At 30.9% G+C, this 15,396-nt stretch overlaps 2 protein-coding genes across 2 annotated transcripts; both read left to right on the forward strand.

Annotated features, from left to right (window-relative positions):
* The first annotated feature begins 835 nt into the window (after positions 1 to 835).
* LOC108906232 (transketolase-like protein 2) lies at positions 836 to 8,268 on the forward strand. Its single transcript, XM_018709443.2, has 5 exons — positions 836 to 1,100; positions 5,192 to 5,527; positions 5,617 to 6,385; positions 7,280 to 7,546; positions 7,809 to 8,268. Exons 1-5 carry the CDS (start codon positions 994 to 996, stop codon positions 8,211 to 8,213), a joined length of 1,884 nt encoding a protein of 627 aa, XP_018564959.1. The 5' UTR covers positions 836 to 993; the 3' UTR covers positions 8,214 to 8,268.
* Positions 8,269 to 10,373: 2,105 nt separating this feature from the next.
* LOC108906237 (mitochondrial import inner membrane translocase subunit TIM50-C) lies at positions 10,374 to 14,242 on the forward strand. Its single transcript, XM_018709449.1, has 5 exons — positions 10,374 to 10,609; positions 10,683 to 10,975; positions 13,400 to 13,553; positions 13,613 to 13,939; positions 13,995 to 14,242. The coding sequence occupies exons 1-5, from the start codon at positions 10,477 to 10,479 to the stop codon at positions 14,192 to 14,194; spliced, it is 1,107 nt and encodes a 368-aa protein (XP_018564965.1). The 5' UTR covers positions 10,374 to 10,476; the 3' UTR covers positions 14,195 to 14,242.
* The last annotated feature ends 1,154 nt before the right edge of the window (positions 14,243 to 15,396 follow it).

A 15,396-nucleotide genomic window follows, 5' to 3' on the forward strand; every position in this document is an offset into this window, starting at 1 on the left:
TCCGAAAGTGTTCCTATTGGTTAATATACATTCAAATTTTTACCGCTCATTTTCATCCGAAATTTTTTAAATTCATACGACGTCGGAAAAAGTAGAAATAATTTTAACTTTTATCCGAAATCGTATGTTTTTTAACCTCACTTTTTATTTCTTAACATGCTATGATTGTTGTTTGGTATATTTACAATCAAATAAATGTTATATTATAATGTCGAATGTAGAAAATATAATACTACGTATATTTTCTACGATATATACCTATGGTTGTCATTTGAAAATGTTTCACCTTCATCTTGTAATAAATTCCATGGTTCTATACTTGATTTCTATGAGATTAATTTCGGATGCATGTGAATTATAATATTATCATTCGTACGAATTAAAATATTATCGGATATCGTACGTCGGATATCGGATGCATGGGACACCGGCCTAATACAGCATTAAAATATTAAACTATTGAGTGCTCTCCCTAGCTCCTTGCTCTACGGTAGTTCCGCCACTGGAACACTGAACCATAATTAGAACGTTACAATATATTAGTACATTCTTCTTCACTTATCATAAAAAATATATCCCTATCAAATTGAAGATACCTAAATGAAGATGAAGCCGGTCTTAATTTAAATTAAAATAACAGGTAAATACTAGTAGTAGAGTGGAATGCCTGCTCTGTAGACTTATCGTACTCAAATTATTGAATTTGTCAGAGTTTCAGAGTACTGAAAAAATCATGTAAATGTAAGTTTATTGATTATCCCGTCAGCGATACCGGCTTCAGCTACCACGTTGCGCAAGTGCGTCAGCCAGACACGAAAGTGGCGAGAGACGAGAACAACTTGTTGCTTGCTGCAATTCATTTCATTGGTTCATTGGGTTTCATGCTACATATAGATGTACCTAAATATCGACGTTTAGTAGTGCTCTTAGTTTTATTATAAATCGTAGTTTTTTAAATTCCGTATATTTAATACTGATATTTAACTTCCCACTATGTCCAGTTATCATAAATTAGAAGCGAAAGTTGTTCAAGAACTCAAGGATATCGCTAATAAAATAAGAATTAATTCCATCACGTCAACACAGGCTGCAAAATCTGGGTAAGTTTACATTTTAAATAATAATATTTATTAGAACGAATAATTTTATGTATTTTAGTATAGGTTCACAAATAACGGATGCTAGAAAGTATTCATTAGATCAACCTGTAACGTAGTTTTCTCATACCTTCTACTGTTAATTAACCGGTACTAAATAATACAGTACAATGTCAGTAATACAACGAATATAGTGAGTTAGCATATTTAGTAACACTAGAAGTTATGTCTTACCATCAATTCTTAGTAGTTAGTACCATAAATTGTTAAAAGGTAAATATTTTAGGAATACTTTAGGAATGAATGATTTAAATCATAATATAATTTAGCAGTGAAATTTTAACTGCGCTTATCGTAATCGTTGTAACCAACAAATTTGTAGATAGTTACAGGTACATTCTTCATATTTCTCAAAATGTATTTGAACATTAAGTAGCAGATCAAATTTTATTTCTTTTAATACCTACCTATAATCGAGACTTTATCATAATATTAATTGGCTGCTTTAATTTTGAAACAGAAAGTTTACAAACAAAACTGCTCAGATTATGCCATTAATTAACTATAATTTATTAACGAAAATTATGTAGGTGCATGATCAATGTGTACACATGAAATACATCAGGACGCCACATGTTGGTAAATAAATTGCCTCTATTCCATGAGCGCCGTGTTGAGGGGGCGAGAGGGGACAGTTGCCCCTCCTAGAAGTTTTTTAGCAGTTAAATGCAATGCAGGTACAATAGGAAACGCCAAGTAATTGTTCAATAATCTAATTAAATCTAAATAACATTTTTTGTTATTACATAAAAGCAGGTTAAGTATTCTGATATTTTAAATTTGGCTCTTCTTCCCCTTTTTTCTGGGTTAACGGCGCTCATGCTGTATTCTTTGGAATTCTTCGATCTAAGAGAGTATCTAACAGTTTTCTTTTTTTAATATGAATTTTCCCATTAGTACACTAGTATAATGTGGATAGATTTTTTATTCTTCAACCTCTAGTGTTTGAAACTTATAATCAATATGTTCTCATTCCCGTAATTTTCAAAATTGAATATATTCTTTAAAAAATTATTTTTAGTTTTATTCTTCTCGATACATTTGTTTTAAGTTCGTTTTAAGTTTAACTTTGCAGAATGTTTTTTTAAGTTTGGATTATCGCTGATTGGAACTGATTGATGATCGACTTGCACTCTGACGTGATAGCTAGGTTTTACTTCGTGGTTCCCTAGTTTCCGAAATTCGAAACAGAGGCGATTTTTGCAGCAAGTTGTCGGCGGCTGCTCTGCCAACAGCATCGGCCTCCGGCGGTGTCGTCTGCTGCGGCTTCAGTGTTTAGGAGCGGCTGGGAATTTCTTAGAAACTTTCACCGAAAATTTTGGAAAGTCAGTTAAAAATATTATTTTCCGCGCCGCGCCTTCTGCTTCTTACGAAAGTTTTGGTCCCCGTGGTTGGAGACACGATTGGGAAACTGAGCGAAAATTTGAAATATGCTTGAAACCTGAAATGTGAAGTTCCAATTCTTGACCTTTACCTATCGGCCGTTTCCAAATTCTGTTTTTTTAATTTCAGAAATAGAAATCCAGGGAAATCGAAATAATTTCAATTGAGACGATGGATTGGAGCTAGTACTTGGAATTTTTAAAATACTAATAAGTAAAGGTCAAAGACCGGAACGTAACAGGCGAGTGGCTTCATACGAAACACTGGAACGCCATGACGGCGAGAAGTTTGGTTCCGATTTATTTAACTGTCATTGTAAATAAAAAATAGCAAACATAATTTTTCTTATAAATACTGTTCGGAATTAAACACACTTATACAATTTCCAAAATACCACTGCGCAACATGAGGCAAACAGAAAATTTTTGTCATAATATATTTTTATTATATACTTTTTCATTTATTGATATTCGTCTGTGAAATTTGGTAGTTGTAAACAAATATACAATTTTTATAGTTCACTGCATATTAAGAAAATAGAAACATTTCAACTTTTTAGTCTGTCAAAAATGACAAGTTTTAAAAATATAGAGGCCTTATAGGGATAGCTACATATTATTAAGTACACTTTGAATACTTACAAATACTTAATAAAATCAAGTTAGTAAACCTAAATTTTTATAACATTCTTACTTATTATACGTAGGTATGTTTAATAGTAGATTATTCTTTATAAACTTCCTTAATTGGAGGGTTTTGTGGTAGCTCTTCAGTAATGTGTTAATACATTATTGGAGATGAATAAACTTAGACGTTTAAATCTATTTATTCATAATAAGATCTACCTACTTTAAAGTAGGAAAATGAAAAACATGTTTGGTACATACGTAAGTGTAACGGACATTTGCAGCATAAGTGCAAAACAAAAATAACACCACATACATATTGTTATTTTTTGTAAGAGATGCTTATCTATATATAATTTATGTCCATACGAAATTAAAATCAATATTTTTTAAGAAAAGCAGTCTATTTATTACACCAAATCAATATCTGCTTTGTAGCAAACAGTTGTATAAATAGAAAGAGGCTTCTATAGGCATTCTGAAATTCTAAAGTAACTTCTGCAATAACGATCCGATTTCGATGAGTTTTGCGCCATAAATAGTCGAATTAAACAAGTGCCATAGAAGTAAAATATTAATACAATTTTTGTTTCTTGCACTGTCAATTTAGTTTTAAGAAAATGTCATTTCAAAATTAATTGCGGCCTGAATACTTACACTAACTTGCACTAGCTAAATACTTGAAAAAATAAAGATGCTCACGTTAATACATTAAAATTAAATAAAAGTTAATTCGCTTAAAAAAAAACGAGGACGAAAATATTCAGTTAAAAACAAAAAATAAATAAATTGTTATTCTAAGTCGGAAGGTATGAAAAAATTCTGACAGCCGGACTGTGCGCAGCAAAGTGACGAAGCGAGCGCATACGCAAAAGTGAATTTCCCACTAATTTGTGGCTTAATAGTCAGAGTTTTCTCCTGAACTATTATTTTCCAACTTTTCCCCAACTATTTGGTACAGGAAGGAAGCCAATGAATTGTAATATTAATCTATTTAGTGTTCCTCGTAATTTTTATAGATTTTTATAGAAAAAAACGGGAAATTTTATGACACCCCCTGCTGTAGATTGACACTACTCTGACCTTCACCGCCCAGATGAAATAAGTTGAGTTGTTTAAATACTACTAGCAGTACAATTAATTTTAAATTGAAATGAATTACTTATTCAAATGACAACTCCATATTTCATGCCTTAAAATTGCGAATTTCAACCCTGTCCAAAAACGAGGGTTCCAAGGGCAAGTCGATATACAGGATGTTTGCAAATAAGTGCGAAATATTTTAGGGGGTGGTTGCCGAAGTTATTTTGTGAAAAAAAGTTCATAGGTCGAAATATGCTTCGCTTCCGAGATACAGCGTTTAAATTTTAATTTTTTATTTATTATTAATTATTTCAGAGTATCTCGAAATCGAAGAATTTTTTACCCGCATTCATATCAACTTTTTATTTTCAATGTTGAATTACATTTTATTTTGACCATAATAACGCTTTATTAAAAGAGACCTAATAAAAGATTTACAAAATCTACAATAAAATATGTTTTTTTTCCCTCAAAATCGGTGCATCGTACGAATAAAATTTCATTTTCATTCAGAATTGATGGCAGATTTCAAAAAAAAAAAATTAAAATGGGAAAAAGTCAGTAGCGTACCATTTTTTTTTATTAAAAAAGTTTGTGGCATTCTCGCACGAACGCCACTGGTGTAAGTAAAAATATTCATATCGCCAAAAAATGCACATTTATCCCTCCAAAGCATTTTTCAAATTTCGAGTCAATATCTTTAAAACTGAACTAATTAATGAAAATAAATAAAAAATGAAAATTGTAACACTATCTCGGAAACGAAGATACGACACGTTTATCTGAACTTTTTTCCACAAAATGACTTCGGCAACCACCCCTTTAAATATTTCGCAATTATTTACAAACACCCTGTATAAGAAACCATTCTTGCTCCTTCATTTTTGACATATATTTAAATGCATACATCCCGAGTAATTATAACCTTACAAAAATTTTCAGACATCCAACATCATGCTCTTCCATTGCCGAAATACTGTCTGTTTTATTTTTCAACACAATGCGATACAAAGTATCCACTCCAAGAGACCCATCAAGCGACAGATTTATCCTGTCCAAGGGTCACGCTTGTCCTGCTTTATATGCGGCTTGGGCTGAAGCTGGACTTTTCCCAGTTTCGGATTTACTGAATCTCAGGAAAATTGATTCAGATCTGGAAGGACATCCCACACCGAGGTTAAATTTTATTGATGTTGCTACTGGTTCATTAGGACAGGGCTTGGCTATTGCTGGAGGAATGGCCTTTGTTGGAAAAAATTATGATAAGGCCAACTACAGGTAAGTCTAATACTATATCTACATAATGATATATAATAATTTAACTGTAGGTATGACAGTCAAAATTACAGCCCAATTTTTTTTTTTAGAGTTTACTGCCTTGTCGGGGATGGAGAAAGTGCCGAAGGATCTATCTGGGAATCAGTTCATTTCGCCAGTTATTACAAACTGGATAATTTGTGTGTTATATTTGATGTTAACAGATTGGGACAAAGTCAAGAAACATCATTAGGTCATGATGTAGAAAATTATCGTAAGCGTCTTGAGGCCTTTGGAATGAATGCCATCGTTGTAGATGGGCATGACGTTGAAGAATTAGTTAAGGCTTTTCATATAGCTTCTAATACTAAAGAAAAGCCGACCGCTATTGTAGCAAAAACTTTGAAGGGTAAAAACTTCCCTATGATTGAAAATGTAGATAATTGGCATGGAAAGCCTTTGGGAGAGCATTGCGAAAAAATTATTGAACACTTAAAAAGCCTGATTAAAAACTCTGGATCATTGCAAATTCATCCACAGAAACCATTAAAAGATGATGCGCCTCCAGTAGATATAAGCAACATCAAACTTTCTTCTCCTCCAACATACAACATTGGCGACTCTGTGGCTACTAGAGTAGCTTATGGAAATGCTCTAGTAAAAATTGCTCAAAGTAATTCTAGAGTTATTGCCTTAGATGGAGACATGAAGAATTCCACGTATTCTGAAAAAATGAAAAAATTTGATGCTTCAAGGTATATAGAATGTTTCATCGCCGAACAAAGCCTTGTGGGTACAGCTATAGGAGCTGCTTGCAGAGATCGTACTGTTCCTTTTGTTTCTACATTCGCAACATTCCTGACTAGAGCTTTTGACCAGGTATTTATATATATTGTAATGCTATGCTTACTATGACCATTTCAATTCATTTGATAATGTGTGAGCGTATTTTAAAGAATATGTTTTCTATTTTGTACGAAAAGTGTCTTTAAACTTACCACTCAGTTGAATATACTGAAAATAACTCACAAAAAACATATTTACATACAATTTTAAATGTAAAATTGAAGGAATAAATGTGCAAACACAACTCCCAAAACATTAAAATATTTTAAAATTTAATTTTTTGCATAAAATTCTTGCACATTTGTTTGTGGATGGAATAATTTTAGAAATATTTTTAATATATTCAGCTGTGATGTGAGTTTAAATTTGAAAAAATATGAGTCTAAAATTACTCGTGTTTTGTAATAAAATACAATTACGAGTCAAATGCCTCCCAACATATTTCGAAAAAAGTAGCTTAGAAAAGGTTAATGTATTTGTGAATTTTTGCTTTTAATTAATTAAACCATTACTTAGTACAAGTTTCATCAATTTTTGTAGAATATCTTCAGATATTCGAAAAAATGTGATTTAAGTAAATAAATAAGAAAGTATGAACATTAATGTTAAGACATTGGGAAAAAAACATTACACACTCATGTTTTTTTAAACTGTAATTATAAATAGAATTTATGATCAGAAAAATTGTTTATTTTTAGTTCCACTTTGATAGATCCGTGACCCCAAGTTTCATTGACCTCAAGTTTCACCTGCCTGTATCACATATCCTTACAAACATTTTAGAAACTGATACATATTTTTTTCAAATTTTAACACATTTTTTGCTTATAATAATTGGTTCTATCACCTTTCTGTTCCGTCAATATATCAAATGTTCCTTTTGAAACATCCTTGAAGTAATTTTATTATACAAAACTATTTTTACAGATTCGTATGGGTGCTGTGTCACAGACAAACGTTAATTTTGTTGGATCCCACTGCGGAGTAAGCATCGGGGAAGACGGTCCTAGCCAGATGGGTCTTGAAGATATAGCACTATTTCGAACTATTCCTGGAAGTACAATTTTCTACCCTGGGGACGCTGTGGCAACCGAACGTGCCATAGAACTTGCTGCCAATATGAAAGGAATTACCTTTACTAGAGTAAATCGAAACCCAACACCTATAATCTATTCTAATGATTATGCCTTTGAGGTGAGAAGCTATTCGTTAATAATTGTGTATAATTTAGTTTGTGTTATATTCTTCTGACTTTACACATTTTTTTGACAAAAAATATGACATCCTTCCGTATCGTACTTATTTTTAATGAAAGGGCCAGTAAATAAACCAAAATATTGTGCAAACTGTTGGCAAATATATGCATGTAGCCTTTTGCAGACGCTCGTACATTGATATTATTGTTAGTTAATATATTTATGAATTTTCAGTTTAGTAAATTATTTATTTATTTTAGGTTGGTAAAGCAATAGTTGTGAAGAAGTCTGAGAAAGATAAAGTCGTCCTAATAGGAGCTGGCGTTACTCTGCATGAAGCTATATCTGCTGCAGATGAACTGGCTAAGATTGGAATTAATGCCAGAGTTATCGATCCGTTCACTGTTAAACCTCTTGACAAAGAGACGATTATTAAGAATATTACTGAAGTTGGTGGCAGGGCAGTTGTTATAGAAGATCATTATTATGAAGGTGGTTTGGGCGAGGCTGTACTTTCGGCTGCAGCTATGGAACGAAATATTATTATTAAACATATTGCAATACCTAAAATACCTCATTCTGGGCCTGCGGCTAAGCTTATGGATTTATATGGAATATCGGCCAAACACATTATAGCCGAGGCCCAAGAAATATTAAAATACTGAGATGAATGTTTTTTACATATATTTTTGTCGGATTTATAAATAAATTGGAAAATTATGTAATAGCAGTTATTTATTATTTTATAGATTTGTTTATACCTAGTTCAGTTAAAAACACAAGTAAAACGGTATATGTCACCTTTAGTGAAGAGAAAAAAGTGAACAAAGAATTTGAAACTGGGTAAAAGTTAGGGGATGTTGAAATTAAAACAGTTATTTTTGGAAATTGCTCAAAAATTAATGAAACGACCAAGAGTTATTAAATCAAAAGTTTTAATAAAACTAAAATTTCAGTACTTAACTTTTTCGTTGCTAAGAAAGCTTTTAAGAAGCGTTTGTGTCAACCGCATACGAACATACACTCTTAGAGCAGACTACTCCTTTATCACAAGAGTATAATATGCTTGTAAAATCTATAATAGAAAAAACGTTAAAAAAGAATGCTTTAGTATTAGTTAAAAAAAAACGAGTGGCATCCAGATTCGGAGAAAGAAGGGAAGATGTTCCTACAGATGAAAAAATTTGTGGGATGGACCACACTACGTCCGGCAAATTAAGTGTCGAGAAAAATTTATCGACTCTAAAATGCATTAACCAGTCAGGTCTGATGTAAAAATCATGTGAAAAATTAACACACTTCGAGCGAGACGGGCCCATTCTATTTTTTTTCGAGCACTTCGTTGTATTATTCTAAGATAAATAAGCAACAATTTTATCGAGGATAACGTATTCTCGAAAAATCAACAAAAAGAATATTTTCAAGAGTGTGGTATCATATCTGGAGACATTATGTATAAATACATATATACAGGTTTTCAAAATTCTGTGGATTGTGTGAATTGTACATAATTAATTTTAAATCAAACCTACTTGCAATATACCTAACTAATAACTATACCTTTATATTTTGTGCTTCAAAAATTAGATTAAGTGATCGTCACTCTGTGCCAGACAAGACGATTGCCACTATCCATATTTTATCGGACACTGGTGGACCGATGTTCCTTTCTACAGTGTTGTCATTGTATTTCTAAATATTTTCAGTGTTATCAGTACCAGCGTGTCAGGGTTTATGGAATACATTGCCACTTTAATCAAAGGTAAGTAACGTTTATTTGTGCCTCTTAGAATTTATAGGTAAACAATAAAATGTAGAACAGCATAAACTGCAGACGTCCTATGTTGATATATGTATGCAAAGGTAGGCCACCATCAAACACTCAAAATAAATGTTACAAATAATTTCTTGTAATTGTAATGCTTATGTAAATCTCAGCTACTTAAATAAGTATAATAAACTATTATCACAATGTAGATAGATCAGTAAAGCTGTACTTTCGAAGCAAACAAATTTCAGAATTCATTCATACTAGGTACTTTTATGTCTAATATCCGTAGCATTACCTACCTTTGTTGTATGCTTTGTGGACAGTTTTGTTTAAAATAAATATTTCCTAACATTTATGTTTTTGCAATATGTATGAGATATTGATAAATAAATAAAAAAACTGTAATACTTAAAATATGTCTATTTCCTTTTGGTAATTATTTACTTTAGTGGCACCACCTCCAATTTTCACAAAATTTTGTCTACCCCCTTATTTTCGATGGTGCTGAACACGAATCTGCAGTTTTTTTGTGCGGTCGAACCTAGTTTTCGAAAAAAAAATTTTTCAAAATTCTAACCTGGATATTTCAGATAACACTACGTAGAACTCTATATATTTTATGTAGCTTTCCAGAACACCATCGAAAATAGGGGGGTAGACAAAATTTTGTGAAAATTGGAGGTGGTGCCACTAAAGTAAATAATTACCATTTTACCAAAACTACGAAAATATTTTTACAAAACAAAGATAAAAAACTTAATACTTTACATCCTATATTATATTTGTAATGAAATATTTCACTTTAACTGACAATAGCATCACTCCCAGACTATATAATTGGATATTTTTTGCAATAGTTTGTAATATTAAAAGGTTGGGGTAACACCATTATTTAAATACCCTATAATATTTAAACAATGGTAACACCACAAAACAATAAGTGTGGTTTGGGTTTGGGTCGATAAAAAAATGCTATTTGTGAATTAAAATTTAAATCAGCCATCATTACGACGCGTTCCCTTACTAAAGCTCACCACAAACCTGTCAAAAATGGGAAAGTGATCAGCCTCTGGCTGTGGCTGTATTCACTATTCAATTCAGTAAATTGAATAAAAATTGTAAAATTGTTAATCTGTCTGTGGCTTGTTTATTTAAAAATGATGCGAGTTCCATATAGAGCGTTTAATATTTTAAGCAAAGTTTTTAAACCAAAATCTATTATTATTGATAATAAAAACTGCACAGCTATAATAAAACTATCTTATACACAAAATAAGTGTTATTCGAATGGTATGTGATAGGTTATGTTAATTTTTAAATAAAACTGATTTTCTGATAGGCGTGTTAACTGATTTTATTGTAGACGTTAAAGTTAAATCACCATTAGATAATTTAATAACCAAAGATGGTGGAGAAAAAGAACAAGAAAAATCTAACGAAGATAAAAAGCAAAGAGAACAATCATGGAAAGCTATGAAATTAACGTTAGCTGTTTTTGGCATATCTTTTACATGTATGGGTGTTTATCTTGTCGTTACATTAGGATCTCCTGAAAGAGACATGGATGGTAAACCTATTAGAGATGATTTGTTTGATCAAAATATAATAAAACAGTATATAGTTAGAACTTATAGAGAGTTGGATTACTACAGAAGAGTGAGTTAATATTAGTAAACCAGAGTTTCGACATGCAATGGTTACTGGAGCCTAGAGATGTGTCGTTCAGGAACGATTCGTTCAAAAAGAATGAATCGGATTGCTGAATCAGATGAATTCTGATTCACTCATTTGGGAACTCTGACGGCCAGTTTTGTTTCAACGTTTCTATTTTGACATAATTCATGAACAATAGTAACTAAAAGAATCAGTCATAGCCTTGAACCAAATGTATATCAAATGAAATGAGAAATAAAAGTGTACCAAATTATTGAGGGTCAAATCTTTTTAAAAAAATTAAAAATTTTACTTTTTTTTGGCCTATATGTTAGTGTTGCCTGTCAGGTGGCATCGGCAATCACTGCATGAGGAAACTCTTCTTAACTTTTGGATATGGCCTCAAAGTTTATGTAGAATCTTATTTTGCTTTTACTTGGATTGCTCTAATTCAAGTAAATTTACTTGACAGAAGTAATTGAACAATAATATTATCTAAAAATCTAAAAAAAAATATGGGGAATATAATACGGTGAAAATATATTCATAACTACATTACATATTAGAGCTGTGTCGCTCCAAAGGATAACCGAAACATATTAATTTAAAAGTAATATTTTTTTATAATCGGTTTTAGACAGTTTCACTTGTCTAGAAAATGTGATTTAGATTAATGTTTTTTAAGAATAGAATTGATATGCAGTGAAAATTGGTTATAACGGCCTTCAAAGGACCGTTTGTTTACGGTTGTTATAACCGATAAGACGTAATAAGTAATTACATATATTTTATTTAAAATTTTTATAGAAAAAATGAGAAATTTACAAGTCTTTAAGTATGTACTTGTATTGCTTTGCGTACAAATGATCTCGCGCGCTTCATTTTCAATGAATTATTTTCGAATAGACTTTATTTTATTTCTATCCTTCCAAATTGTTGAAATCGTGGTGTAACACGCCACATTCTTTTGCTTGTTTGCACGGATTTCTCTGTCTTTAATTTCTATATTATATGTGACTTTTCTTCGTTATTAAAACACTTTTCTCTTGGACATCGTGATGGAAGGTGGTAATTTATACATATAATATAACTGTATGCGTAGAAAAGTCATAATTTCTCCCAAACGTATGGAAGAGCGGTGCATTGGTTTTAAGGCCGTATATCACTATTGGTCATTATAACCAATAGATTCTATGGTAAATGTATATAAAAACGTGTCGCTAAATCCGAATTGTCGTTGTAAACGGTGTCGTACTAACTTCAGTAGACGATTATGTAAGAGGAAATTTAGAACAACATGTAGATCAAAATACTGTTTTCTGTTATGCTTTAATAGACAAAATAAACATAGCCATTTTATCACAAATAAACTTACTTTTTTACATCTTTGATTTTCAACAATTTTGGAAGTTAGTGAATACTCCCAAATTCACATTATTTCTAAAGAAGACAAATTATATATTAGTAACAGTTAAATATGCCATACTTGACAGGGATGGCCAGTATATTGTAAATTTACATTTTCAAGACACTAAACCATATTTTCAAAATTCACACTCTATTGCACTTCAATTTTTATATGGATTTGAGAGACAGTTAATAAAAAATTTCTGCCTTATATAAACAATGGACTTCAATCAAATATTTTATACCACATTGCTGCCTCATAATTTTTATTATTAACTTTGTTAACATACAACCGCAAAATTCTGATTTTGCAAAAAAGTCTGTTTCGTCAAATACAAACCTGCAGTGTATGATTTACTCGCGGACTTAATTATCAGTATGCACCTACTCACGCCGGCTCTTATTTAATTCCCTTCTACCAGGTAGTCTAATATCTGTCTGACCATCTAGAGATAGTGTCTATAACAAATATTCATAAACAAATTTAAAAATTAATTTGACATCGCACAATCATTTTATAAAATTATAAAATTCTACATTTAAAAAATTGTATAATTTTAAATTTTCATGTAATACAATTAGAATCTCTATTTTTGGTTAAATATGTCCTGAAATGATTTAATTCAAATAAAATGAAAAATTTCCATATCAAACATGATTTTAAATGTTTCAATTCATTAACAAGAAGTTTTACATTATTCAGGAAACATGGTATTTATAGGAGCAAATATTAGCATTATTTAAATTACTATAAGTGTATGAAATATTTTCAATTGAAAAAAGTGAGGCTGTATCCAATGTACAAGGTGCTTAATAATTATTGGAAAATGTATCGATGAGTAGTAGAACTTATCAAAATAAGAAAAAAAAATCGTTCACAAAAGTATTCAAAAACGCGAAGTGCAAAATATATGATCAGTAGGCCTCAAGAGACAATATGTCATAAAAAATTGTCTAATTTTTTTCTTATATTGATGAGCTCTATAATCACTAAAATTCCTATAAGAGAGTTGTTTTCAGCTCATTAAAGAACCATCAAGAGAAAAGTTGTTACCAGATCCTTTAGAGTATCCATATTTGCAACCTAAATATACGTTGGTATTGGAGTTAACTGATGTTCTTGTTCATCCAGATTGGACATATAATACTGGTTGGAGATTTAAAAAACGACCATGTAAGTTATGACTAAATTTTCGTTTAATATGTATTATAATGCATTTATTTTATTTTTAGTGTTAGATTACTTCCTAGAATCTTTGCATGGATCATACGAAATTGTAATTTATACCGCCGAACAAGGAATGACAGTTTTTCCCTTAATAGAAGCCATAGATCCAAAAAATATAATTGCGTATAAACTTGTTCGTGACGCAACACATTTTAGTGGAGGCCATCATGTTAAAAGTTTAAATAATCTAAACAGAGACTTAAGTAAAGTAATATGCATAGATTGGAACCCAAAAAATGTTAAATTTAATCCAGAAAATTTACTTAATATTAAAAGATGGTCTGGTAACGATAATGACACTTCTCTTCTAGATTTAGCAGCTTTATTAAAGAGTATGTGGTATCCATCACAATGTAATCTATTTTATTTCTCTCAAATTTGTTTTAGCAATTGCAGACAATGATATAGAAGATGTGAGAGAAGTTTTGAAATATTACAGCAAATATGACGATCCAGTTGCAGCTTTTAGAGAAAAACAAAAGAGATTGATTGAGGAACTTGAGGCACAAGCTGTTGCCAAAAAAGAACAGGAACCCTCAAAAGCGTCAAGATGGACACCAAATATTTTTAATAGGAGACCTTTTTAGAATTTGAAGATGTTTTATATTGCCATGTGAAAATTAAAATATAAGAAATAAAAAAAAAATTTAAGATTTTTAAAATTTATTTTATGAAGAATAAAATTACACCTGCGCTACAAGGATTACTTGTTTGGTTGATTTTGCAAACTTATTTTTTATTGTAGCTATTTATTAAATACGTCTGATATTGATATGTTGATAGGCATACATCACGAAGTATAAGTAAACCTAATATATATATTTTAAAATAATTATTTTTGCTTTTTTCTAAAATATACATAATAAAAAATGAATTTAACACATACTAGCAGATAGACTTGAAATATTTTGTTTTAAAATCATTTTTAAATGTTTATTGAGAATTATTTAATACTAAAGTCTTTAAAGCACTGTGTTGAGTTTGTGAATCTCAGTGTTAACCTCTGACATTGACCTAGTGCTACATAATATCAATCCACCTGATGGGATATGACAACAGAACACTAGGCAGGCAAAAAACAAACCGCCAACGAATTGAGAATGGCGGAATATGCCACAGCTTCGGTTTATTACATTTATCTCAGTTTATCTGTTTACAAGAAGGTATTTATATACAGTACATAATTTCGCGACATTCTGCTTGAAGTATAAGTTTGTACTGGAATCTAAATAGAATGTATATAATGCAGTATAAAGTTTTGTGAGGTTTAATTTTACAGAAAAATGTAACGTGGTATTTAGTGAAGCTTTTTGTGAAGGGTAAATGTATAACTATAACTTTATTTATTTCATTGTTTAATGACGGTACGGTGTGTTTGTGTGTCTTCATCATTAGATTTATGTGTGATTTGAAAAAATATGAATACGAATCAAGAAAAATTTAAGTTTACACCCTGTATACATACATGCAATTATGCAAACTGCCAATATAAACAATGTGTATTTCAGTAGTCTATGGTATTTCGGTTATCTGTTGTTTCCACTGATTTATAGGACTGGTTGTTTTTCAACGAACGTGCCGCAACAATGCCATCTACCTAAAACTCAAGTAACTTGTGATGGAAAGAACAAATAAGAGAATACTTTCTGTATGCTAGAACTACCAATTGTTCTCCTAGAGCTAACTACTTGTTTGAGCTCAGGAAACTCTTAATAGATGGCTCTCTTGTAATTTAACTAGGTGGTAAATTTAAAATTAATAATAATGAATATACTGCAGCTGTGTTTAT

Source organism: Anoplophora glabripennis, unplaced genomic scaffold (assembly GCF_000390285.2).
Source record: "Anoplophora glabripennis isolate ALB-LARVAE unplaced genomic scaffold, Agla_2.0 scaffold32, whole genome shotgun sequence".
NCBI classification, from domain to species: domain Eukaryota; kingdom Metazoa; phylum Arthropoda; class Insecta; order Coleoptera; family Cerambycidae; genus Anoplophora; species Anoplophora glabripennis.